We start from the raw sequence: 23,985 nt of genomic DNA on the forward strand, positions 1-23,985 counted from the left end.
GAAAGAGCAGTGGCCTGGAAATCAGGAGTTTTGGCTTCTGTTACTGGCTCTGCCCTGCAGGGTGACCTCAGGCCATTCAGGTCCCCACCTTCCTGTGCCTCAGTTTCTGCATTTGTTTCCCTCCTGTTTAAAGCACGTTGAACTCGATGGATGAGCTAGGTGTGGTTAATGTTATATCCTCCAGCCAGGCCAGGCCTGTATTTAACAGAGTGGATTTGGCTGAGTCCTCTGTTACTAAATAAGGAGAGGGTTTTTATCAATGTATTTGATGTGTGTTTGAGTCTATGGCTTCCAGCGCTAGATAAAGATTCTGTGGCCAGCGGAGATGGTGCATGGGACAGGAAATGGGGAGCGGTGATGCTCAGATGTGAGGACAGGACGGGGCAGAGCAGAGAGGGGCCGCGGTGTCCCTGCTGCCTCAGCCATACGGCCCTGACGGGGACTCAGAGCAGCGACAGCATCTGGGTTCACAGCCCAGCCCTGAAGGGCTGGAGGAGGCACAAAATGGGGAGAGAGTCCTTCCTCCCTGAACCCTCAAGGGCAGAGGGGACAGATCGGAGCGCTCAGAGGCTGGGGCTTTTCCTCTCTCTGTACCTTAAAGAACAGAAGAGTCAGGTCAGAGCAGGGAGTGACTGCAGATTGTCTCCTCCTGTCCCCATCAGGAGCAGTCATCACTGGGCCATTTCCATCCCTCTCAGTTCTCCCCCTGCCCTGATGATCCTGTCTCTGTGCATCTTGTTCACCAATGAGTATCCGGGAACCCTGTGCTAATTCGTAGCAGGTTGGGAGGACACAGAACCGAGAACAGCTCCAGGCCCAGAGAGTCAGCAAATCCTCTTTAACAGCAGAGAGGGTTGCGCTGTTGCGATATTCGAGGGAGTGGGACTGTCCCAAACCAGCACAGGGCCAGCGCTCGGTGCTAGGGATGGGCCGGGGATAGTAGTCGGCCCAGGCTGGGGTTACAGTCACAGCTTCACTGAATTTAAGTCCAGGACAAACCATTCGCCCATCCAGTCTGACGCCCTGATAGCCCAGAGCAGAGAACTTCCCCCATCTCCCCTGCACTGAGCCCAGTCACTTGTGCTTGACTAAAGCATCTAAAGGGAAGAGCATCTTCACAGGCAGGCTGGCTAACCTAGTGAGGAGGGTTTTAAAGTAGGTTTGCCAGGGGATGGAGACCTAAGCCCTGAGGTAAGTAGGGAAGTGGGATACTTTGAGGAAACACAAGGAGGAGGGTGCAGCAGGGGAGGCCTCCTGATTCATACTGAGAAAGTAGGGCAATTGGCTAGTTATCTTAGGTGCCTGTGCATGAACACAAGAAGCCTGGAAAACAAGCAGGAAGAATTGTATATTCTGGCACAGTCAAGGAACTATGATTTGACTGGAATAACAGAGACTTGGTGGGTTAACTCACATGACTGGAGCACTGTCATGGGTGGCTATAAACTGTTCAGGAAGGACAGGTGGGGGAGAAAAGGTGGAGGAGTTGCACTGTATGTATGAGAGCAGTATGATTGCTCAGAGCTCCAGTTTGAAAATGGAGAAAAGCCTGTTGAGAGTCTTTGGGTTCAGTATGGAGGTGGGAGCAACAAGGGTGATGTTGTGGTGGGCATCTGCTATAGACCACCAGACCAGGAGGATGAGGTCGATTAAGGTTTCTTCAGAAAAATAACTAAAGTCTCCAGATCACAGGCCCTGGTTCTAATGGGGAACGTCAATCACCCTGACACATAGGCGCTGACTTCTACTGGTGCCAGTGGGTGCTCGACTCCCTTCTGTCTCTGGCCCCACCCCTGCCCCACCTCCTTCCTCCCCCATTCCAACCCCTTCCCCAAATTCCCCTCCCCAACTCCGCCCCCTCCTGCCCCCATTCCAACCCCTTCCCCAAATCCCTGCCCTGGCCCCGCCTCCTCCCCCGAGTGCGTCAATGTTCCTGCTCCTACCACCTCCCTTCCGGAACTTGCTACAGCTGTTTGGCAGTGGCAAGCACTGGGAGGTAGGTGGAGGAGCAGGTGGAAAAGCAGGGACGTGGCATGCTCAGGGGAGGATGCGGAGGCAGAGGTGGAGGTGAGGTGAGGTGGGGTGGGGAGCTTGGCTGCCGGTGGGTGCAAAGTACCCACTAATTTTTCCACATAGGCGCCCACAGAGTTGGCACCTATGCCCTGACATCTGCTGGGAGAGCAATATGGCAGTGCACGGACAATCCAGGAAGTTTTTGGAAAGTGTTGGAGAAAACTTCCTGGTGTAAGTGCTGGAGGAACCAACTGGGGGCTTGTTGCTCTTGACCTGCTGCTCACAAACAGGGAAGAATTAGTAGGGGAAGTAGAAGTGGATGGGAACCTGGACAGCAGTGACCATGAGATTGTCAAGTTCAGGATCCTGACAAAACGAAGCAAGGAGAGCAGCAGAATACGAACCCTGGATTTCAGAAAAGCAGACTTTGATTCCCTCAGGGAACTGATGGGCAGGATCCTCTGGGAGGCTAATATAAGGGGGAAAGGAGTCCAGGTGAGTTGGCTGTATTTTAAAGAAGCCTTCTTGAGGGCACAGGAACAAACCATCCTGATGTGCAGAAACAATAGCAAATATGGCAGGAGACCAGCTTGGTTTAACAGAGAAATCTTTGGTGAGCTTAAACACAAAAAGGAAGCTTACAATAAATGGAAACTTGGACAGATGACTAGAGAGGAATATAAAAATGTAGCTTGAGAATTCAGGGGGGGTAATCAGGAAAGCCAAATCACACTTGGAGTTGCAGCTAGCAAGAGATGACGAAGCCATTTTTGTCGACTTAAAGGGCTCTTAAAATCATTTTCAGTATTCCTCCCCGACGAGGGGATTAGTGCTGTAATCGACCTTGTTGGGTCGAATTTGGGGTAGTGTGGACGCAATTCGACGGTATTGGCCTCCGGGAGCTATCCCAGAGTGCTCCATTGTGACTGCTCCGGAGAGCACTCTCAACTCCAATGCACTGGCCAGGTAGACAGGAAAAGCCCCGCAAACTTTTGAATTTCATTTCCTGTTTGGCCAGCGCGGCGAGCTAATCAGCACAGGTGACCATGCAGAGCTCATCAGCACAGGTGACCACGAAGTCCCAGAATCGCAAAAGAGCTCCAGCATGGACCGAACGGGAGGTACTGGATCTGATCGCTGTTTGGGGAGATGAATCCGTGCTATCAGAACTCCATTCCAAAATACAAAATGCCCAAATATTTGAAAAAATCTCCAAGGGCATGAAGGACAGAGGCTATAACAGGGACCCGCAGCAGTGCCGCGTTAAACTTAAGGAGCTCAGGCAAGCCTACTAAAGAGCCAGAAAGGCAAATGGCCGCTCCGGGTCAGAGCACCAGACATGCAGCTTCTATGATGAGCTGCATGCCATTCTAGGGGTGCCTCTACAACTACCCCATGGATTCAATGGATTCTCATGCAACAGGGATGCAGATTTTGCGGACGAGGAAGATGATGAGAAGGAGGACGTTGAAGATAGCACACAGCATGTAAGAGGAGAAAATATTTTCCCCAACAGCCAGGAACTGTTTATCACCCTGGAGCCAGTACCCTCCCAACCCACCCAAGGCAGGCTCATGGACCTTGAAGGCGCAGATGGGAGCTCTGGTGAGTGTACCTTTGTAAATATTGTACATGGTTTAAAAGCAAGCGTGTTTAATGATTAATTTGCCCTAAAGACTTGGGATGCATTTGCGGCCAGTACAGCTACTGGAAAAGTCTGTTAACGTGTAGGGGATGGAGCGTAAATCCTCCAGGGACATCTCAATGAACCTCCTGGATGTACTCCCAAAGCCTTTGCAAAAGGTTTCTGGGGAGGGCAGCCTTATTCCGTCCTCCACTTAACCACACCAGGCCAGTTTCACGTACTCTGGAATCATTGCATAACAAAGCATGATAACGTATGGTCCCGGTGTTTGCTGGCATTTAAGCAACATCCGTTCTTTATCTCTCTGTGTTATCCTCAGGAGAGTGATATCATTCATGGTCACCTGGTTGAAATAGCGGAATTTTATTAAGGGGACATTCAGAGGTGGCCGTTCCTGTGGGGCTGTTTGCCTGTGGCTGAACAGAAATCATTCCCGTTGTGTGCCACATGGTGGGGGGAGGGGTGAAGCGATCATCTCAGAGAATAGGGTGTGTTGGGGGGGGTTAGTTGGGTTTGTGCTGCACGTTAACCCAAAAAACACAGCCCCTCCTTTTAAATGGCTAACCCAACGGGTGCTTGGTATGGGAAATGAGGGTGCTGCTGTTTCAAACCATGTAATGTTAACAGCTTGGTTCACCATGAAAGAGTCTACCCATTGTTCTCTAAAATGTCTCTTTTTAAATACTACTTTCCCTTTTTTTCCTCCTCCAGCTGCAAATGTTTCAATGCTCCCCATTTCATCTGCGTCCCAGAGGCTAGCGGAAATTAGAAGGCGAAAAAAACGCACTTGTGATGAAATGTTCTCTGAGCTCATGCAGTTCTCCCACACTGACAGAGCCCAGCAGAATGCATGGAGGCAGACACTGTCAGGGTGCAGGAAAGCACTAAATGAAAGTGAGGATATGTGGAGGGATCAAGATGATAGGTGGCAGCAGCGTGATGAGAGGAGACACAATGCAATGCTGAGGCTACTAGAAGATCAAACTGCTATTCTCCAGAGTATTGTTGAGGTGCAGGAAAGGCAGCAGGAGCACAGACTGCTGCTACCGCCCCTGTGTAACTGCCCTCTTCCCCAAGTTCCAAAGCCTCCTCACCCAGATGCCCAAGAACCTGGTGGGAGGGCCTCCGGGCACCCAACCACTCCACCCCAGAGGATTGCCCAAGCAACAGAAGGCTGGCATTCAATAAGTTTTCAAGTGCAGTATGGCCGTATCCTTCCCTCCTCCCCTCTCCTCCACCACCCCACCCGGTGCTTCCCTCCTCCCCCATCCCTCCTGGCTACCTTTGCAGTTATCCCCCAATTTGTGTCATGAAGTAATAAAGAATGCATGAATTTGAAACAACCATGACTTTATTGCCTCTGCAAGCGGTGATCAAAGGGGGGAGGGGAGGGCAGTTGGCTTACAAGGAAGTAGAGTGAACCAAGGGGGTGGGTTTTTGTTAAGGATAAACAAACAGAACTTTCACACCGTAGCCTGGCCAGTCATGAAACTGGTTTTCAAACCGTCTCTGATATGCAGCGTGCCCTGTTGTGCTCTTCTAACAGCCCTGGTGTCTGGCCGTGCATAACCAGCGGCCAGGCGATTTGCCTCGACCTCCCACCCTGCCATAAACATCTCCCCTTTACTCTCACAGATATTGTGGAGCGCACAGCAAGCAGTAATAACAATGGGAACATTGGTTTTGCTGAGGTCTAACCGAGTCAGTGAACTGTGCCAGCATGCTTTTAAACATCCAAAAGCACATTCTACCAACATTCTGCACTTGCTCAGCCTATAGTTGAACAGCTCCTGACTACTGTCCAGGGTGCCTGTGTATGGCTTCATGAGCCATGGCATTAAGGGATAGGTTGGGTCCCCAAGGATAACTATAGGCATTTCAACATCCCCAGTGGTTATTTTCTGGTCTGGAAAGTATGTCCCTTGCTGCAGCCGTTCACAGAGACCAGAGTTCCTAAAGAGGCGAGCTTCATGTACCTTTCACGGCCATCCCACGTTGATGTTGGTGAAACGTCCCTTGTGATCCACCAGTGCTTGCAGCACCATTGAAAAGTACCCCTTTCGGTTTATGTACTCGCTGCCTTGGTGCTCCGGTCCCAAGAGAGGGATATGGGTTCCGTCTATCACCCCACCACAGTTAGGGAATCCCATTGCAGCAAAGCCTGCACATTTCCCAGAGTCATTACCCTTGATAGTAGCAGGTCAGTGATCGTGTTGGCTACTTGGATCACAGCAGCCCCCACAGTAGATTTGCCCACTCCAAATTGATTCCCGAATGACTCGTAGCTGTCTGGCATTGCAATCTTCCAGAGGGCTATCACCACTCGCTTGTGAACTGTGAGGGCTGCTCTCATCTTGGTATTCTTGCGCTTCAGGGCAGGGGAAAGCAAGTCACAAAGTTCCATGAAAGTGCCCTTACGCATGCAAAAGTTTCGCAGCCACTGGGAATCATCCCAGACCTGCAACACTATGCAGTCCCACCAGTCTGTGCTTGTTTCCCAGGCCCAGAATCGGCATTCCACTGCATGAACCTGCCCCATTACCACCATGATGTCCAAATTGCCAGGGGCCATGCTTTGAGAGAAGTCTGTGTCCATGTCCTCAGCACTCTCGTCACCGCGCTGCCGTCGCCTCCTCGCCTGCTTTTGCAGGTTCTGGTGCAGCATACACTGCAGGATAATGCACATGGTGTTTACAGTGCTCATAACTGCCGAGGCGATCTGAGCGGGTTCCATGCTGGCCATAGGCCATAGTATGGCGTCTGCACGGAAAAAAAGCTCAAAACTATTCTCAGCCTTTGCTCTCACTGAGGGAGGGGGGGCCTAGCGACATGTACCCAGAACCACTCGCAACAATGTTTTTGCTCCATCAGGCTATGGGAGCTCAACCCAGAATTCCAATGAGTGGCGGAGACTGCGGGAACTGTGGGATAGCTATCCACAGTGCAACACTCTGAAAGTCGACACTAGCCTTGGTACTGTGGATGCACTTCACCAAGTTAATGTGCTTAGTGGGGACACACAATCGACTGTATCAAATCGATTTCTAAAAAATCGACTTCTATTAAATTGTCCTAATTTCGTAGTGTAGACATACCCTTAGAGGTTTTTAAAGCCCAGCTTGTCAAAGCCCTGGCTGGAACGATTTAGTTGGGGTTGATCCTGCTTTGAGCAGGGGGTTGGACTAGATGACCTCCTGAGGTCTCTTTCTAACCTAACCTAATCTTGTATGATTCTGTGATCTTCCAGAAAGGCCTCTGGCCTGGCTTTGTCTCCCTCCTTTCTCACTGGAGTTTGCCCAGACTCAGCGTCCAGCCCTGTGTCTGCTGCACTGAAGAGCCCAGTAGTACCTGGAGTTTTCTCCCCAGGAAGGAGCTTAAACACCGTGACCAGCCCAACTGTCTGACCAACTCCACACACGGAGCTCCCCCGGCCTCTCCTGTGAGGCCTCTTCTCCAGCCCTTGCAGCATTTTTCAGGCTCTGCTCTGCACCTGCTGCACATTTGCAACAGCCTTTTAAACTGGGGCCCCAGAACCAGGCGCGGGATCCAGTATTGGCCTCACCAAGGCTGCACACTGGGGGAAATCCCCTCCCTGCTCCTGCTCCCTGCTCCCCTCGTTACACTGCTGAGGAGAGCATCAGCCCTGTTCTCCTATGGTGCCCTGGGAGTTCATGTTGAGGTACTTGTCCCTTGGGGCCCCTAAATCCTTTCCTGGGTCCCTGCTATCCTGGCTCAGGCCCCAGGCTGCAGGTCTGGTGGGCGTTCCTTGTTGGGAGCTGTGACCTGGCATTAGGCTGTCTTCAAACCCCTGGTGTGTCACTGGGCCCAGCTCCCCACACCAGGCACATGGAGTCAGGATGGGCTGAGATCGGGGGAGGATGCTCATAAGGTTTCAGCTCAGTCTGGAGTCAGAGAAAGCAGGGAAGGCATTGCCATTGGGGGATGGGGCTGGAGAATTAGTGGAGTCCAGCCCCAGGGCTTCCAGCTACAGACGGCCAGAGACACTGAGCTGGGATCCAGGCTTGGATCCAGATCTGGATTCTCCTCATTTTCGGGGGCTCTGGGTCTTGGTCTCAGGATCAGACTGGTGGAAGGACCAGGCTCAAGTCACAGAGTTTGGATCCAACCCTAGATCTGTGTTATGGGTTGGGGGGGCGGGTTTGCTATTGATGACTCTGCTTTATTTCTGTGTCTCAAATATCCATATCAGATCTGGGCCCTGTCCCTCCGTCTGTTCATAGCGTGTTCCCCACTGCAGGCTCTGCTGGAGAAGTGAGGGCTCAGCTCAGCCAATGAGGCTGGGGATGAATGTAGGTAGCCAGCTGGTAGCAGAGCCACGTGCAGAGTCGCTCAGTGCTGATCCCCTGGGGACATGGGAACCCCCAGGCCACCCCCATGGGAGTCACTGGCCCAGAGAGGACTCAGGGGTCAGGGGTCCTCACAGTGCCTGGCATAGCCTCATGGAACAGGTGGGGGTGGCCCTGCTGGGATGGGTGGGGCTGGAACCAGGCCCCAGGCTCCTCTGTACTGAAGAGAGAGGGAGACCCTGGTTCCCAGGTGCTTGCGTGTGAATCCCATTCAGTGCATGGGGCTGGGGAGGGCGATGGGGTGTTACATACCCAAAGCCCACCCGTCTCCCAAGGGGGTGCTGTCACCTCGGGAACGGGGGCATGGGGAGAGCAGAGACCCCATCAGACATTCAGGGCGTCTCACAGCAGGGGAGAGTCTAGCCCGGCACTGATCAGACATCACCTTTCTGTTCCCAGCGCTGAGTCCCAGCAGCCAGGAGATCTGCTCAGCGCCCGGTGAGTCCATCTGTCTGTCTGTCCCCAATCTACCCATGGTCTTTACCCCTCCCCCTCCAGGACATCCAGCCACCGCCCCCTAGGCTGCTCACTGCAGTGGCGGTGGCATGGGAAGGCAGACGGGGCTGTGTGGAATCCGAGCGGGTCACACAGGGCTCCCAGCTGACCCCTCCCTGCCCTGATACCTCTTGGCTCTGCTCTGACCCGGGGTCTGTGTGACACAAACGTGAGAGAGCATAAGAACATAAGAATGGCCACATTGGGTCAAACCAAAGGTCCATCTAGCCCCGTATCCTGTCTTCTGACAGTAACCAATACCAGGTTCCCCAGAGGGAATGAACAGAACAAGCAATCATCAAGCGACTCGGGGCAGCTTTCAACTTTACAAGTAATTAAGAAAATGAATTCTGCAAACTAAAAAAAATCATCTTCTTTGTGAACTGAGTCTTCTGCTTCAGTTTTATGCAGACAATAATCCACCTTCTTTCTTCCATCTCAGCTGGCTTTTCCGTAGTCTTGCCACCCCAGTGCAGAAAAATCACAAGTCAGGCCACCCAAATCATGAGATTGGCTTAAAAATCCTGCGAGTTTTAGGAATAGTCGGTGTTGGTATGATAAATGAAGGGGGGGCATGGGTAGCTCCCTTTTATGGACACTCAGCCAGCCAGCTAGCTATAAAATCCCTGTTAGTAGCTGTTCTCTACTTGCTTTACCTGTAAAGGGTTTTAAAAGTCCGAACGTAAAAGGAAGGGAGCCAATGGGAGGGCTAGAACGTTTTAAAATTGGGAAAAAACTTTCCCTTTGTCTGTCTGTTGTTCTCCAGAGAGAGGAAACACATATCAGCAATGCTATAAGAAGCTTTAAGCCAGGTATGAAAAAGGAAAGGGAAGGGAAACTGTGAGTGTGTGTGGGGGAAAGATTACTGCGTGGAGAGACACTGGAGCACAGGTGTCAGCTATCCACCAATCCCTGGTGGACCCCAAATTCATCGAACCAGAGGCCCAAGTGATGGTGCAACCCTTTAAGGCCAACTCTTTTAACTTGTCTACAGCCAAGTTGCCTGTCCAGTACAAGGGCCGGTCAGGAATATGGACTTTTGCAGTCTATGATGATTATCCCATTCCCATGCTGCTGGGAGAAGACTTAGCCAACCATGTGAGGCTAACAAAAAGGGTGGGGATGGTCACCCACAGCCAGGCTAAACTGGCCTTCACATTTAACTCCATTCCTGAGCCTCCTACAGGGACCCAGCCAGAGGTGGTGGAACCCTACCCCAGACCAGAGTCTATGGCAGCCATTGTAGATCCAATTCCTGGAACCCAGCCAGAACAACCCCAATAATCGGAACTGGTGGAGCAGTCAGCACCAGAGCCCGTGCTTGCAACATCACCAGAGTCAGGGGAGCCAGCACCAAAGGGCGCCACAGAGCCTGCACCTGCAGCAGCAGCTAAACTGGTGCAAGAGGCTCAACTGGAGCCTGAAATACCATCTAGTACACCAGCGGAGAGTGGTTCACAATCGACAGAGACACCCCCATCATCTGCATCATTTCCAGGGGGACCAAGCCCAAGTCAACAACCCAGCAAGGAACTAATGTCTCCAGCATCAAGGGAGCAGTTCCAGACAGAGCAGGAAGCGGATGAACGCCTCAAGGGAGCTTGGACAGCTGCACAGAGCGACTCACGCCCTCTCAGCTCTCCCAATAGGTCCAGATTTGTTGTAGAAGAGGGACTCTTATACAAGGAGATCCTTTCTGGTGGGCACAAGGAGGACTGGCATCCTCAGAGATAGTTGGTAGTTCCAACTAAGTATAGAGAAAAGCTCTTGAGCTTAGCGCACTATCACCCTAGCAGCCATGCTGGGGTGAACAGGACCAAAGACCATTTGAGGAAGTCATTCCACTGGGAGGGAATGGGCAAGGATGTTTCTACCTATGTCTGGTCTTGTGAGGTGTGCCAGAGGGTGGGAAAGCCCCAAGACCAGGTCAAGGCCCTTCTCCAGACACTCCCCATAATTGAGGTTCCATTTCAGTGTGTAGCTGTGGATATTCTGGGTCCTTTCCCTAAGAAGACAGCCAGAGGAAAGTTGTACATACTGACCTTCATGGATTTTGCCACCCGATGGCTGGAAGCAGTAGCTCTAAGCAACACCAGGGCTAAAAGTGTGAGCCAGGCATTGGCAGACATTTTTGCCACGGTAGGTTGGCCCTCCGACATCCTTATGGATTTGGGAACTAACTTCCTGGCAGGGACCATGAAATGTCTTTGGGAAGCTCATGAGGTGAACCACTTGGTTGCCACCCCTTACCAGCATCAAACAGATGGCCTAGTGGAGAAGTTTCATGGGACTTTGGGGGCCATGATATGTAAATTCATGAATGAGCACTCCAATGTTTGGAACGTAGTGTTGCAGCAGTTACTCTTTGCCTACAGCTGCCTCTGCCGCCCCACCGCTTCCCCAGGGCTCCCGTGGCTATTTAAAGGGCCGGGGCAGTAGAAGCAGGGGAGTCCTGGGCCCTTTAAATAGCCCCCGAGCCCCGGGCTGCTGCTTCTACCCCGGTGGGGGAGGGAGAAGGAGGGGGCACTTACTGTACAGGGTGGGCTGTACCCCCTGTACCCACACCCCCTGCCCGCAGCCAGCCCCTGCTGCACCCCCTGTTTGCATCAGCCCCGCACTCCCTGCCCTGCCCACAGCCAGGCCCTGTCTCCAGCCATCCCCGCACTCCCCTTTTTTTACATGTTTTTTTTTTAGTCATCCTTGCCAGGGCCCCCTGAAAATGTTCCAATTGGGCCCCGCACTTCCTAAAGCCGGCCCTGCCCACAGCCCTACCACAGGGCTCCAGCAGTGGGGCTCTGGTGGCAATTTAAAGGGCCTGGAGCTCCAGCCCCTGCTGGGAGCCCCAGGCCCTTTAAATTTCCCCCTGGGGAAGCCGGGCCACCCCAGTGCAGTGCACGGGTTCTTGCCGGTACACCATACCGGGGCTTGGGCGCGGGGCCCGATTCAGGGGAATTGGGTGAATCGGCCTAAAGCCAGCCCTGGTTCAGATGCTGCATCCCCACTTCCCCACAACGGCCACCCAGAAACATGGAACTACCACAGAGGTGCATGATAGCCAGGGCCAGGGAGCTGGACAGGGCCTGTCACACAAAGGGAACCCAGCCCCCTTGGTGTCACTCCTGCTGCTGCCTTCAGCACTGAACATGGGAACTAGCAGGGTTGGAGGGGAGACAAACCTGAAATTTCCAGATGTTATTGTTTTCAAAACCTGAATCAACACCAACCATTGTTCTGGGCTGGAATTTCCTGTCAAAATGTTGAAAATGTGTTTTCCAAAGAAAAGGAAAAACCCCAAAGACCCCCTCTCCCCATTTCTGACACACACACCCCTACTTTTCAGCAGGGACATTCCTGGGGCAAAGCCTTTGGAGAAGCTCTACCCATGAGCCCCGGGGGGTAGAGCCTGGGCCACACTCGGGTAATGTTGGATATAAGCCATACGGTGCTGGTAGGCATGGGTGTAGTTTGGGGGAAGCAGCGGAGGCATTGCTCCTCCAAACTGTCTACATTACTGGAGTGGTGGTTGGTGATGGCCAGTATGAGTGGCAGAGGATGAAGCGGCACTGCTGGGCGGTTGGCGGAGGGTGAGGAGAAGAGGCTGGCCCCCAGAAGCATCATCTCTCAGGGCAACTGGAGGAGTATGGAGGGTTCATATCTGCTCCCACTCCAAGCCACTGCACCCACTAGCGTAGCTAGCGGGGTGCAGAGGAAGCAGCCGCTTCCCCCGCCTTTCCAAAAGGCGGCCGGAGGAGCGAGGGGGGGGGGGGCAGGGTGGCCGGCCGCCGCCGGGCCCGGGCGGCCTGGGCGGGCGGAGCGGGGGGGGGCGGAGGGCCCAGGCTGGTGGCCCGCAGCGCGGCCTGGCAGCCGCAGCTGGGCCAGAGGAGCGAGGGGGGACGCAGGCTGGCGGCCCAGCAGCCGCGGCCAGGCCAGAGAGGAGCGAGGGGGTGTGACGATGCGGTTCTGGGGAGACCCAACTGAGAGTGCCAATTCAGGACAGATTGCTTAAAGCGAGGCAGTCACAGCCCAAGGCTGGGGTTTTTCCACCTTTAAGGCAAACCAAACCAGCCAGACTAAGAGGACTTCGGTCTCACCCCACTGGCTAACCACAAGTCTCACAAGCAATTCCCTTAGACACTCCAGTTTCCCAGTATCACTACCAGTGCCACTCGTTATGGGGATGAATGGTTATGAAAACCAATACCCCAGAAAAAGAAAAAAGGTTCTCCTGATCCCATAGGACCAAGCCCCAGATCCAGGTCAATATACAAATCAGATCTTACCCACAAATCACGCTGTTGCCAATCCTTTAGAATCTAAAATCTAAAGGTTTATTCATAAAAGGAAAAAGATAGAGATGAGAGTTAGAAGTGGTTAAATGGAATCAATTACATACAGCAATGGCAAAGTTCTTGGTTCAGGCTTGCAGCAGCGATAAAATAAACTGCAGGTTCAAATCAAGTCCCTGGAACATCCCCAGCTGGGATGGGTCATCACTCCTTTGTTGAGAGCTTCAGTTGTAGCAAAGTCCCTCCAGAGATAAGAAGCAGGATTGAAGACCAAATGGAGATGAGGCCTCAGCCTTATATAGTCTTTTCCCGGTGTAAGAACACCTCTTTGTTCTTACTGTGGAAAATTACAGCAAAATGGACTCTGGAGTCACATGGACCAGTCCCTGCATACTTTGCTGAGTCTCAAGGCATATTTGCCTTTTCTCAATGAGTCCATTGTATAGCTGATGGTTCTTAATGGGCCATCAAGCAGGCTAGGCAGAGCTAACACAGATTGTCTGCGGTGTCTCCCAGAAGCATAGCATAAGTTTGCAATACAGACAGTATAGAGCCAATATTCTTAACTTCAACTATAAAACCGATACACACATATAGACAGCATAATCATAACCAGTAAACCATAACCTTGTCTTTGACACCCCATTTGACCCCCTTTATACAAGATTTGGGTGCCACTATAGGACCTTGGTTGCAACAATGATCTATAGGGTCCCAGATTATATCAATAACGTCACAGGGGGCGCCAGACCCAGGTCAATATACAAGTCACGATCTTGCCAATCCATTAGAATCTAAAATCTAAAGGTTTATTCATAAAAAGAAAGAAATATAGATGAGAGTTAAAATTGGTTAAATGGAATCAAATACATACAACAATTGCAAAGTTCTTAGTTCAGGCTTGTTTCAGGCTTGATGGGATTACTGCTGATTTAAACCAATCAAGTCTCTGGAGTACAAACATCCCAGCTTGGATGGGTTGTTCAGTCCTTTGTTCAGAGCTTCAGTTTAAGCAAAGTTCCTCCAGAGGTCAGAAGCAGGATTGAAGACCAGATGGAGAAGATGCTGCTCCCTTTTATAGTCTCTTGCCATGTGGCCTGTGCTTCCTTTGTCCCAAACACAAGCTGCCCAGCACATAGCTTGGAGGCCTTAGAGTTCTCTCCATAGGCATGTCCCTGCCTGCCTTGCTGAGTCATAAGGTGTATCTGCCTTCTCTCAATAGGTCAGATGTATAGTTGATGGTCCTTAATGGGCCATCAAGCAGGCTAGGCAGAGCTGATGCCAGAGCTGGAGGTGCCTGGGGTGTCACCCAGAAGCATAGCACAAGTTTGAAATACAGACATACATACATATCTATAACTGATAATACACATATAGACAGCATAATCATAACCAGTAAACTGATAATACAAAGGTGATACAAAGATATAAACAAGATTATCATATATGGAAAATTATAACATTTTCATAGAAACCTTACCTGACCTCTTTTGTACAAGATTTGGTGCAACTATAGGACCTTGGTTGCAACAATGATCTATACAGTCACAGTTCATGTCAGTAATGTCACAGGGGGATATAAAATGCTGTCACCCCTTCTTCCTGAGACAACTAGAAACCAGTAACCAAAGCATGGGAAAGTTGTTACTCCCCTCCCCGGGAAATATGGAGAGTCCAATGGGAACATCTCGCATGAGGATTATTGCTGAGGAAATTCTCCCAGGAAAATCCCACTTTCCTGGCAGCTCTCGCTGGATTATTGCACAAACCTAATGTCACAATTAAGAGGTTAGCAGTTCCTCTGTGCCCTTTCTGGGTGACCCTTCAGGCCTCTGTGTACTGATGGTGCTCACCCCTGCTAGCAGGACCGACTGCACTTGGTACCTGTGGTTCCACCCAGTGGAGCTATGATCAGCAGTGACTGCAGTGACCCAAACACCTTCTTCCACAAAGTCTTGTTTGATCTCAACCGCAGGAGCCAGGCACAGCCAGAGAACAGGATTTAACACAGTAACAGGCTCCTTGCAGGTCTACCCCATCCCTAGACCTAGGCAGCCTGTCTTACGCCAGGCCCTCACTTATGGGGCTGCGTCTGTCTCTTCCCACAGTCTCTGCCTGTCCCCTCCACATACTTCAGTGTGTCTGTCACTGCAGCCCGAGGTCTCTGTTCCCTCCTGTGTCCCTGAGCCTGGTTAATGGCCAGGTGGCTCAGCAGGGGGCCGGAGGGGACTTCACAGTGGATGGCTCTGCAGTGTCCCTGACACCTTGCAGTGTTTTCCAACCCCTGTTTAAATTAACCCCTTGTGTTGATGTACTGACAACTCCCCCCCCACACACACACAACAGTCAGACAGACAAAGCAGACAATGTTCAGAGGTTATTACAGAGCAGCTCCAAACCCATCAAACCCACTGATTTTCATTTGTTCCTCTAAGATCCCCTCGCCCCCATACCCATGGCAGCCAGTGTCCCGCCTGCACCAGGAATCCTATTGCCTCTCTTGGGTTCACCTCCACCAGCTACAAGGAGGTAAAATGCCAATGGCACCATGGCAGCCTTTCCTCCACTAGGATCTGACACCAGGAGCACTGCCTGGCCCAGCCAGCTCACGCACACACACCTTTCACCTAGTGTGGACCCAGCCTTTGTGGGCAGCACTTCCCAGGGCTCCCCACCCCCCCTCATTTGCTGCTGGATCCCATCACAACCTGTCATAAACCAACAGCCAGGCCCTAGGGTTTAAATGCAGCACACCCAGCAGTAAAGCCAGACACTACACACAGGGGCATTCGGGTCACACTTTACAGCTCCACACCACAGCCATAGGCTAGAGACTGACTTTTTATTTGTTTTAAAGCAAAGCTGATATTCTCCCACAATCCCAGGACTCCAGGAGCTGGGGCTTTAAGGGAAACAGCAAATGCCATAAGACTTTGCAACCCTGCAGCTGGCAGCCTGTTCCCCTCCTGCACTCCACTCCACCCCACTACAATTTCCAACAGCGTCTGAACTTCCCCACACCCTTGTCTATGAGAAGCTTCTGTAGCATCGTCCATCATTCCTGCTGCCCTGTGAGACCAGCCAGCCCTGCCAGAGCCCAGGGGAGGGCTCTGGTGGTTGAGGGGTGGGTTCAGCCCTCGGGGTGCTTGTTAGAGGCCTTTCCCTTCACCCTCTTCCCTGATTCTTGTCACACAGATAGAAAGCAGAAGTCCGAAGTGGAGGCAATGTGATGTTTCTTGGGGTTTAGATCCAAGCAAACATATTTCAAAGCCCTTCACACCAGTCAGGCTTATATTTTCACGCTGATAGAGTTTTCCCCTTCCCCCCCCCCCGACTACAGTTCTATATGTCAATAGAATGCCTTCTTCGTCTAACATCTAGCTCCACACACCAACGGAGCTCCCTCTTCCCAGTGTTCTGTTTCCAGCTCTGATGCCGCAGAGAATTTACCCCGTGCCCCCCTTCCCAGCTCTGACGCTGCAGAGCCTTGCCTGTGTCCTTGTTCCTCATTCCCCTGTTCCCAGTCCCCCATTCCCCCATGACCATTATCATTACCGCTCCCCCTCCTTCTTTTTAGCAGGTCCAAATATACCTGCAATGCACACCCCAAGTCACACCCCTTAAAACTTATGGTCATATTCTGTTCTGGAGGGTTGTGCGTCGGGGTCTTCATCCCACCCTTTTTGTACCCCTTGGGAGGGGTAAGGAGTGAGGTTGTGCTCTGGTCAGGAGCAGGCATTTCTCTGGTCTTCTAGTGTTTTACCGCCCCCCCCAACCCCCAGTTGCCCCTCCCGACTGGTTACCTGACCTTGCTTCGAGATAAGGAGTTGAGGCAGTCAAGTCTGCGCTCATATATTACACTCCCACCATACCCTGTAATGCTTTTAGCCCTATCCCTTATCTGTCCCATTGTACTAAAAGCCCAGCTGGTTGTGGGAAATGCAACACAGAGCATCTTTGTCCTTTCTTCTTCACACATATTAGTAAGGATCTAAAAGTATTAAAAGTCAAACCCAAAATTCTATCTCAGGCTAACAGGCACACTTATATGCTAACAGGGCTGCTCAGTGTGAGGCTATCACAACCCAATCTGATACACAGAGGGCCTGATCCTGTCACCCACTCGCATGGTCTGAGGCTGGCAGGAGCAGCATGTGTGTGTCTGCAATGGGAGTGAGTCAGTGCCACTGTGAGACCCTTCCCCTCTGCATCCCCCGACTGGTGTGTATTGAATTTCCTACATTTAACAGTCACGTTAACATAGTTCTCTCCAGTTAGCCCATTCCAATTTCACAAGCGGTTGGTTTAAAGCATTATTGTGAATTGCTGTGGTTCTCTTTGAAGTTCAGGGAGAGAGGAAATTTCTGACATGTCGCCATTTCCCCATTTTCCCTGTGGGGCGAGATTCTTTCTCAGGTGTCGGCGTTTGGGTCTGATTCCCCTGGTGTATTTCCTGGCCCTGGTATCCCTGGAAGAAGAGTCAGGTCCAGAGATCCCCTCTGAAGTCAAATTCTGAGTGTTTTTCTTTGCATGATTCCCTAGGCCTTGCCCCACAGGAGGGTTTGGTGTGTGTGTGTGTGGGGGGGGGGTGGATTTCAGACCTGGGGTTTTTGGTGTTTCTTTTCCCCCTTCTCTTTGGGGGATGCTTCCAGCTGTGGATGCTCCTGCTCTGGTTTATCCCCCTGCTTCCGCTTCAGGAGCAGCTTGGTGGGCAGGAGCTTTCACAAATTTTCTCTCACTGATGCCCCAGTGCTGTTTTCTTTCACTTGCTTGTCTCCAGGGGCAGGGCAATGTGCAGGGGCTGGGGCTGTTTCTGCAGTTGCGGATGGCCCTGTGTCATTTTCTACCCCTTCCCCGTTCTTGGGGGCAGGGGGCTGTGCAGGGGCTGTGGGATCTCCCTGAATAACAGACCCACTAGCTCCTAATTTCTGGGGGAAATCCCAGTCACTGGGGGGGCAGATGCTGAGGCGTTTCCCCTGGTCCCTCCCCACAGCGCGACCAGGGCTGAGGAACGGGAACAATTTCTCAGAAACTTTAACAGGAATCTCCAGGATAAGGGCCATTGTGCTGACACTATAAAACGAGAGATTCCCCCCTTCTAGATCCAGATACACCCCAACCACTGTCGGTGTCAGACCCCAGCTCTGGATCACAGTGTCAGCCTCCCTGGGGTGATACCGCCCCCCAGATCTCCTTAGAACCCAGCACCCCCCCTCAGGAAAACTCTCCAGCCTCTGAAGTGTCACTTTCTCCCTCACAGACTTACTCAGCACCCCCAGCACCCAGTCTGGGCTGTCTCCCACCTCCACCTCCCAGTACACCCGGCAAGCCCCTGCCTCCTTATCGTGATCCTTCCTGGCCAAAAATCCCTCCATCCCCACGGCGATCAGGGGGCCAGATGGGGCAGCCGGCTCTTGGGAAGGCGGGTTGTGCCAGACTGTTCTGCCATCTGTGAACAAGGTGAGTTTGGGTTGTTTGCAATTCCGATCCAGGGTGACAGGAACTGGGGAGAGAAACCAGAATAACCTCATTAGCCATGTATTAGTTGGGGACCCCACAGGAGAGAGATTCCAGCCAGGACAGCTGGAGCAAAGGACAGAGTACTAAGGGTTGGGGTGACTAGTGGGACAGGCACCACTAGCCTGGATCCAGCCGTGGGAGCTGCAGGGCTGTGGCTGGGCCTGGCCCCTGAGCTGGTGGTATGTGGGGGGGAGATATAGTGGAGAATCGAGCTCTTTGTATCTTCTCACTCCTCACCCTGCACAGGAACTGTCCTTGGGAGGCATTAGGGCTCCTGCGGGCTATGGAGGGTGTCCTGCAGACTGTGGAGGGAGGGCTGAGTGGGGCTCTAAGGGGAGCTGACGGGGTAGGGATGAATCATCACTGAAGGACTGTCATAACTATAAAGGGAAGGGTAACAGCCCTCCTGTGTACAGTACTATAAAATCCCTCCTGGCCAGAGACTCCAAAATCCTTTTACCTGTAAAGGGTTAAGAAGCTCAGGTAACCTGGCTGACATCTGACCCAAAGGACCAATAAGGGGACAAGATACTTTCAAATCTTGGTGGGGGGAAGGCTTTTGTTTGTGCTCTTTGTTTTGGGGGTTGTTCGCTCTTGGGACTGAGAGAGACCAGACATCAATCCAGGCTCTCTACATCTTTCTAAACAAGTCTCTCATATTTCCAACTTGTAAGTAAACAGCCAGGCAAGACGTGTTAGTTTTTATCTTTGTTTTCTCAACTTGTAAATGTACCTTTTTGCTAGAGTGTTTATCTCTGTTTGTTGTAACTTTGAACCTAAGACTAGAGGGGATTCCTCTGGGCTCTTTAAGTTTAATTACCCTGTAAATTTATTTTCCATCCTGATTTTACAGAGATGATTTTTACCTTTTTCTTTAATTAAAAGCCTTCTTTTTAAGAACCTGATTGATTTTTCCTTGTTTTTAAGATCCAAGGGGGTTGGATCTTGATCCACCAGGAGTTGGTGGGAGGTAGGAGGGGGGATGGTTAATTTCTCCTTGTTTTAAGATCCAAAGGGTTTGGATCTGTATTCACCAGGGAATTGGAGAAGAGTCTCTCAAGGCTACCCAGGGAAGGGAATTAGCACATTTGGGAGTGGTGGCAGCGGACCAGATCTAAGCTGGTAGTTAAGCTTAGAAGTTTCATGCAGGCCCCCACATCTGTACCCTAAAGTTCAGAGTGGGGAAGCAGCCTTGACAAGGACCAATGAGAGGTGTGTGCAGTGGTGTCAGGACTAGCTGAGGGGGGAAGGATTGTGAGGGAGCTGCCCGGGGTGAGACTTACAGCTCAGGGCAGCTTGATCAGGGACCATTTCCCGCATCCAGCCCCATGGCTCTGCAGCCAGCACACGCCCTGCTCCTCCTGCTCCCCGGGGACCCCACACCTCTGACAGTTCAGCTACGTAACACCGATACCACTAACCCCAACGTGGCGTCACCTCAGCTATGTAATGCTGATACCACTAACTCCAGTGCAGTGTCTGCTCAGCCCCTCACAGCCTCACTCACCCATGTAGCTCCGAGCCCTCCTGAACTCTGCAAAGGAAGAGGAACAAACATGGTCAGGGGCCCGGCAAACACAGGGAACTCGCTCCCACGGAAGATGCTTTTCTGGGAGAGGGGTCATTGGCAGATAGAAAGGAACCAAGTGATGTGAAATGTGACATGGAAACACGTCCCCTTACCTAGCTCTGCGACCTCCCTGTCTGAAATGGAAAGAGATGGAGTTATTCCCTGTCATTTACATAGAGGGCTCAGTTCTGGGGGCTGCTCTGTGACCGTGTGATTGCTTTACACATGGTTCATGGGCCCTCACTGCCAAAGGAGAAATGTCCTGGCTGCATGAAGTGAAAAACAGGCCCTTTCACCCCAGAGACCAGAGATCTCTGCTAATGGCAAGGACCTGCTCTCAAGGAAGGCTTTATATTGTCTCTTAGTATCAGGGACTGGAGTAAATGTTGCTCTCAGTGACACTGCTGTAATTCACAATAACTCCATGTGCTTCACTGCAGCAAATCTGGTTTACACCGGTGTTACCTAGAGCAGAATTCAGGCCTGTAAGAAGCTGCTGTTTGGCCATGGTGTCCCCAGCAGATTGGGGATTTTAAAGGGACATGGCAGGATACAAATCCCAAGTGGGATTTGACAAGCATCTAACCTGGATGGTCTGGATCTGGAAACAGCTCTGATGTCTACAACCCTTCTAAAGGGAATTACTAATAACCCTTTGGAGCATCAAAGCTACACACTGCAGGTATAACTAGGGGATAGTTGGACCTGGAGAGGACTGGCGCTCATCTCTGGGATCCGGCCTTAGAAACAAATATGAAGCCTCTGCCCAGGAGCTCTAATGGGAAGGTGGATGATCTTACCAAGCCTCTCACGCAGCATCTGGCTTTCTGGGGAGAGAAGAAAAGGAGACCATCATGGGTTCAGCATGGGTTGTTCTAAGCACAGTGACATGGGGCTGTTCCAAACTCTGGGTATGTCTACACTGCAGCTGGGAGTGAGCTTCCCAGTTTGGCACAGACCAGTGTTAGTTCTGCTCGAGCTTGTGCACTAAAAGCAGCAGGTTAGCGGGGGGTAGCATGTGCAGTTGCGTAGGCTAGTTGCTCAAGTACAAACCCCCTTAAACCCCCTGGGCACGTACACAGGTGGCTACCCTGAGCTGCTTCCTCTGCTACCCCAGCCACACTGCTATTGTTACTGCACTAGCTCAAGCAGAGCTAGCGTGTGTCTGGATACTCACGCTGGGAAGACGTACCCGATGAGCCAAGGATCTCAGAAGTGACAGGACATGGCAGACAAAACTGTCGTTAATGGACAAGAGACAAGATCCCAGATCAGCCCCTAAAGAGGACCCACAAATTGCCTGGGGCAGCACCCCAGATGCTGCCATTTCAGGGAATGAGGAAAGAGAGTGTCACTTCAGAACATGTATTATATAGAGAGAGACTTGCACTGCTTCAGCCTGTCACCCGGCCTCAGACCTCCTATTTCTGGGCTGTGCCCAATCCCTTGTGGTGCTGATTCGCAAAAGTGTGTAACTCTAGGATCAGTGGTTGGCAGGAGCTTAGCTGGGGAAGGGCTCAATGGGGCTTTGTGGGCACTGGATTTACTGTCCACAATGTGGGTGGTGGGGCCCATCAGAGTGCACCTCACAGAGTCCATACAGAGCGTAGTAGGGTTTGGAGTCTCTGTTCATTTGTGGGCCAGGCCTAGAGTAGCAGGGAAGGAAGAAGAAGAAGAGGCCAGGGCCTGGTCTACACTACGAGTTTAGGTCGACTTTAGCAGCATTAAATCGAATTAAGCCTGGACACATTCACACGATGAAGCCTTTTCTTTCAACTTCAGGGGCCCTTTAAACCGGTTTCTATACTCCACCTCCGACGAGGGGATTAGCGATAAAATCGGCCTTAGCGGGTCGGAATTGGGGTAGTGTGGACAGAATACGACGTTATTGGCCTCCAGGAGCTATCCCACAGTGCTTCATTGTGACCGCTCTGGACAGCACTCTCAACTCAGATGCACTGACCAGGTAGACAGGAAAAGCCCCGCGAACGTTTGAATTTCATTTCCTGTTTGCCCAGCGTGGAGAGCACAGGTGACCACGCAGAGCTCATCAGCACAGGTAATCGTGATGGAGTCCCAGGATAGCAAAAGAGATCCAGCATGGACCGAACGGGAGGATCGGGATCTGCTTGCCGTATGGGGAGATGAATCAGTGCTAGCTGAACTCCGTAGCAGTAAAAGAAATGGCAAAATATTAGAAAAGGTCTCCAAGGCCATGAAGGACCGAGACCATAACAGGGACGCACAGCAGTGCCGCGTGAAAATTAAGGAGCTACGGCAAGCCTACCACAAAGCCAGAGAGGCAAACGGAAGGTCCGGGGCACAGCCGCAAACATGCGGCTTCTACGAGGAGCTGCATGCCATGCTATGGGGTGCAGCCACCACTACCCCAACGGTGTGCTATGACTCCTTCACTGAAGAAACACACAGGGAAGAGGGTTTGGGGTACGAGGAAGAGGAGGATGAAGATAATGTGGATAGCTCACAGCAGCAAGGAAGCAGAGAAACCGGTTTCCCCAACAGCCAGGATATGTTTATCACCCTGGACCTGGAGCCAGTAACCCCCGAACTCACCCAAGGCGTGCTTCCAGACCCTGAGGGCACACCGGGGACCTCTGGTGAGTGTACCTTTGTAAATATTACACATGGTTTAAAAGCAAGCGTGTTTAATGATTAATGATTAATTTGCCCTGGCAATCACGGCCAGTACAGCTACTGGAAAAGTCTGTTAACGTGTATGGGGACGGAGCAGAAATCCTCCAGGGACATCTCCAGAAAGCTCTCCTTCATGTACTCCCAAAGCCTTTGCAAAAGGATTCTGGGGAGGGCTGCCTTATCCCGTCCGCCATGGTAGGACACTTTACCACGCCAGGCCAGTAGCACGTAGTCTGGAATCATTGCATAACAAAGCATGGCAGCGTATGGTCCTGGTGTTTCCTGGCATTCAGACAACATCCATTCCTTATCGCTCTTTGTTATCCTCAGGAGAGTGATATCATTCACGGTCACCTGGTTGAAATGGGGTGATTTTATTAAGGGGACATTCACAGGTGCCCGTTCCTGCTCGGCTGAACAGAAATGTTCCCCACTGTTAGCCACGCGGTGGGGGGGAAGGGTGAAGTGATCATCCCAGAGAATTGGGTGTGTGCGAGGGAGGGGAGTTAGTTGGGTTTGTGCTGCATGTTAACCCAGGAACCGCAGCCCCTCCTTTTACATTGCAAACCCATTTTAAATGGCCAACCCAATGGGTGCTCGGTATGGGAAATGAGGGCGCTACTGTTTGAAACCATTCCCACATGTTAAGAAGGTGAAAAAAGCCAAAAGACTGTGGCTTACCATGGCTGTCTGCAAGCCGAAATCTGTTGCCTGGCACTGCGTGAGTGATCTCTCACACCAAACTGGCAGGCCCTCAATATAAGAGGAAAAATGCAACCTTGTAACAAAAGCATATGTGCTGTGTAACGTGAACAGCAAAATTTAATGTGAAAGAGTGTACCCATTGTTCTCTAAAATGTGTCTTTTTTAACCACCTCTCCCTTCTCCTCCACCAGCTGCAAATGTTTCTCCTTCCCAGAGGCTAGTGAAGATTAGAAGAAGAAAATGGCGGACTCGGGATGACATGTTCACGGAGCTCCAGATGTCCTCCCATGCTGAAAGAGCACAGCAGAATGCGTGGAGGCAGTCAATGTCAGACTACAGAAAAGCACAGTATGAACGAGAGGAGAGGTGGCGGGCTGAATCACGGGATGAACAGAGCAAGTGGCATGCTGAAGATGATAGGTGGCGTCAGCTTGCAGACAGAAGACAAGAGTCGATGCTCCGGCTGCTGGAGCATCAAACTGATATGCTCCAGCGTATGGTTGAGCTGCAGGAAAGGCAGCAGGAGCAGAGACCACCGCTACAGCCCCTGTGTAACCAACAGCCCTCCTCCCCAAGTTCCATAGCCTCCTCACCCAGACGCCCAAGAACACGGTGGGGGGGCTTCCGGCCACCCAGTCACTCCACCCCAGATGATTGCCCAAGCATCGAAAGGCTGGCCTTCAATAAGAGTTAAAGTTTTAAACTGCAGTGTGTCCTTTTCCTTCCCTC

General features: G+C 51.7%; 1 protein-coding gene across 1 annotated transcript in view; it reads right to left on the minus strand.

The window, feature by feature from the left end:
• Window positions 1-16,172: 16,172 nt before the first annotated feature.
• LOC117870370 (butyrophilin subfamily 3 member A2-like) overlaps window positions 16,173-23,985 on the minus strand; it is a 30,437-nt gene continuing 22,624 nt past the window's right edge. The window contains exons 8-11 of the mRNA XM_034757507.1: window positions 20,697-20,723; window positions 20,010-20,030; window positions 19,834-19,860; window positions 16,173-18,309 (exon numbers count right to left, since the gene is read on the minus strand). Of these exons, the coding sequence (XP_034613398.1) occupies window positions 17,528-18,309; window positions 19,834-19,860; window positions 20,010-20,030; window positions 20,697-20,723 (857 nt within the window). The 3' untranslated portion in view covers window positions 16,173-17,527. The remainder of the gene's footprint in view (window positions 18,310-19,833; window positions 19,861-20,009; window positions 20,031-20,696; window positions 20,724-23,985) is intronic.

Source organism: Trachemys scripta, unplaced genomic scaffold (genome assembly GCF_013100865.1).
Source record: "Trachemys scripta elegans isolate TJP31775 unplaced genomic scaffold, CAS_Tse_1.0 scaffold_26, whole genome shotgun sequence".
Classification (NCBI taxonomy): domain Eukaryota; kingdom Metazoa; phylum Chordata; order Testudines; family Emydidae; genus Trachemys; species Trachemys scripta.